General features: G+C 40.3%; 1 protein-coding gene across 1 annotated transcript; it reads left to right on the top strand.

Moving 5' to 3' along the window:
* Positions 1-965: 965 nt before the first annotated feature.
* On the top strand, positions 966-1,925 carry LOC140128674 (olfactory receptor 10C1-like). The gene has a single exon (XM_072150374.1). It carries the CDS (start codon positions 966-968, stop codon positions 1,923-1,925), a length of 960 nt encoding a protein of 319 aa, XP_072006475.1.
* Positions 1,926-2,581: the final 656 nt, after the last annotated feature.

Genomic DNA, 2,581 nt, shown 5'->3' with positions numbered 1-2,581 from the left:
AAAAAAGATGCTTTTTGTCATTTGTCTCATTCAATTTTTTGTTTCAAAATCGGGTGCAAAATCGAGTGCAATTTTGAAATTTAGTCTTTTTTGGCTAAATCAATGTAGTTTTAAAAAAAATATACACATACCTAGTGTAAGGGATTATTTATTGTGAGATTAGAAGCGCTTTACAAATACTTCATTTTCGTAGGTCGTCTTTAGCTTATTGATGAGATTTTATTAAGTCTTAAATGTATGGAGGAATATAAAATCGTCAATTCTGTTTTTCCATGCATTCTCTTCGGGGCCGTGCACGAAACCATAAGAATTGTTACAATTTATTCTATAGGTCACTATGATTACGATGATAATTTATTTATTTATATATTTATATAATTTTACAATTTCACTGAAAAAAACTAAAATACAGAAAATCGCATTTGTTTTCGTATTGCCATCTTAACGGACACATAACTTTAATACCTTTTGGTTGATAGAGCTGTATCAGGGCTTATATGTTACGTGTTTAGTTGTTTTTTTCAGTGGTACAATTTTTGGCACATATAACTTTTTGAATGACTTTTTTGAACATTTTTGTAAAGGGATCAGGGGGTTTCCAAATATTTCAGAAGCCCCTTACACGTCAAGGTCATTCGTGGCAGTGGCATGTAAGGGGTATACACCCGCGAACAGAGGAATCTCCGATCGTGAGAGTTAGAGGCGGGTGTTAGTTGGTTCCAGTAGTACATCTCGTATCGGCAAGTCACTGCCGACCATGGCGTACCGTAACCGTGACCGTAAAAATCTCCATGAAAGTGATTGGAGTACAAGTGTGTGTATGTCGTGTATGTTTATTAATATCATTTTTTATCTTTGTTTAGAAAAGAACACAATAAGAACTTCATATGCACATAATTTGTTTTTGGTATCCAAGAAAACGAATATACTAAAAGTAAACCCACCAATATCTTCTACAGGGGGTCATGACAAACAATGTCACCTCCATCATTCTTCTGGGATTTCCTAATCTGAAAATGTTCACATTTCCCTTCTTCTCTCTCCTGGTTCTTCTATACTGTGGGACAATATCAGGAAACCTTCTTATCGTGGTCTTGTATCTAGTGAGTAAAACCCTTCAGTCCCCCATGTACTTCTTCATTACACAGCTGTCATTGTGTGACCTCCTGCTGACCACAGACATTGTCCCCGTCCTTCTTCACACTGTCCTGTATGGAGGAAGTACCATCACTCTCATTGGATGCATCACCCAATTTACAATCTTTGCTGTCTCTGAGTCTTCGGAATGTCTCCTCCTATCGGTGATGTCCTACGACCGGTATCTCGCCATCTGTAGCCCCCTCCGTTATCACTCTATTATGAGTCATGTGCTTTGTGTAAAATTAATATGTATAATTTGGTTGATTGGATTTCTAGTGATTTTAAACCATACATTTTCTATATACAACCTGGATTTCTGTGGACCCCATATTATTGATCATGTCTACTGTGACTTTGAACCAATCCTGCAGCTCTCCTGTTCCGACACATCCAGAATTCATACCCAGGGTTTTATGTTAGGATCTTTATTTCTAATCATACCATTTATAGTAATAGTGATGTCCTATGTGTACATTGTCATCACCATCCTGAAGATCCCATCCAATACCAGAAGATATAAAGCCTTCTCCACCTGTAGCTCCCACCTCATTGTCGTCTCTATATTTTTTGGGACATTAATAATTGTTTATATGTTTCCCCCAGGAGGAGAATCCCTGACTCTGAGTAAGGTCTTGTCTCTCATGTATACTGTGCTGACCCCACTGCTTAACCCTATCATATATACAATGAGGAACAAAGACTTTAAAGAAGCTTATCTTAAGATACATATTGAGTCTTGCTTACTTAACCCCGTAGCGCTCCTTGTCCAATATATCGGACGCTGAGTGCAGTGATTTAATGCTCAGCACCCTATATATTGGACACGAGAGCTACTTGCATATTGGACGTCACCCTGTCGTGATAGCTTGATGGGAGGTGTCAGCATTGCCAGCCGATACCCCACGACGATATCACAGAACCGATCTGATTGGTCCTGTGACGTTGATAGCCGCCATTGGCCATTCGATCCAGATTGGCCAATGACAGGGATATGTGACACTGGAGGGCTGATCTTACTAAGACAACTCTCTTAGACATTGCCGTTTTCTGTCTGGTTGTGCTAGTGATCTGTTCCTTTACTGTACACCAAAACACACGATTACCACCCCCCTCATTGTCCGTTTTCCTTATTTCCCACAACCGCACTTTTAAGAGCGATCTGTTAGGAGTTGTATGAGTAGAATATAGGAGAAGCATGTAGAAGTAGAAGTAGCGTGTAGGGGTAAGAGTAGCGTGTCAGAGTAGGAGTAGTGTGTAGGAGGAGTTGTAGTAGCGCGGTGGAGTAGTGGTAGCGTGGAGGAGCAGGTGTAGCGTGGAGAAGTAGGAGTAGCGTGTAGGAGGCGTTGCAGTAGCATGGAGGAGTAGGTTTAGTATATAGGAGTGGGAGTAGCATGGAGGAGCAGGCGTTTTAGTGTGGAGGAGCAGGTGCTTTTTTGTGGAG

The sequence above is a fragment of the Engystomops pustulosus genome, chromosome 4 (genome assembly GCF_040894005.1).
Source record: "Engystomops pustulosus chromosome 4, aEngPut4.maternal, whole genome shotgun sequence".
In the NCBI taxonomy this organism is placed as follows: domain Eukaryota; kingdom Metazoa; phylum Chordata; class Amphibia; order Anura; family Leptodactylidae; genus Engystomops; species Engystomops pustulosus.
This window is presented reverse-complemented; position numbering and strand designations above follow the sequence as displayed.

Coding starts and splice junctions, on each gene's coding strand:
- LOC140128674 (XM_072150374.1), top strand. CDS start 966: ATGACAAACAATGTCACCTCCATCATTCTTCTGGGATTTCCTAATCTG.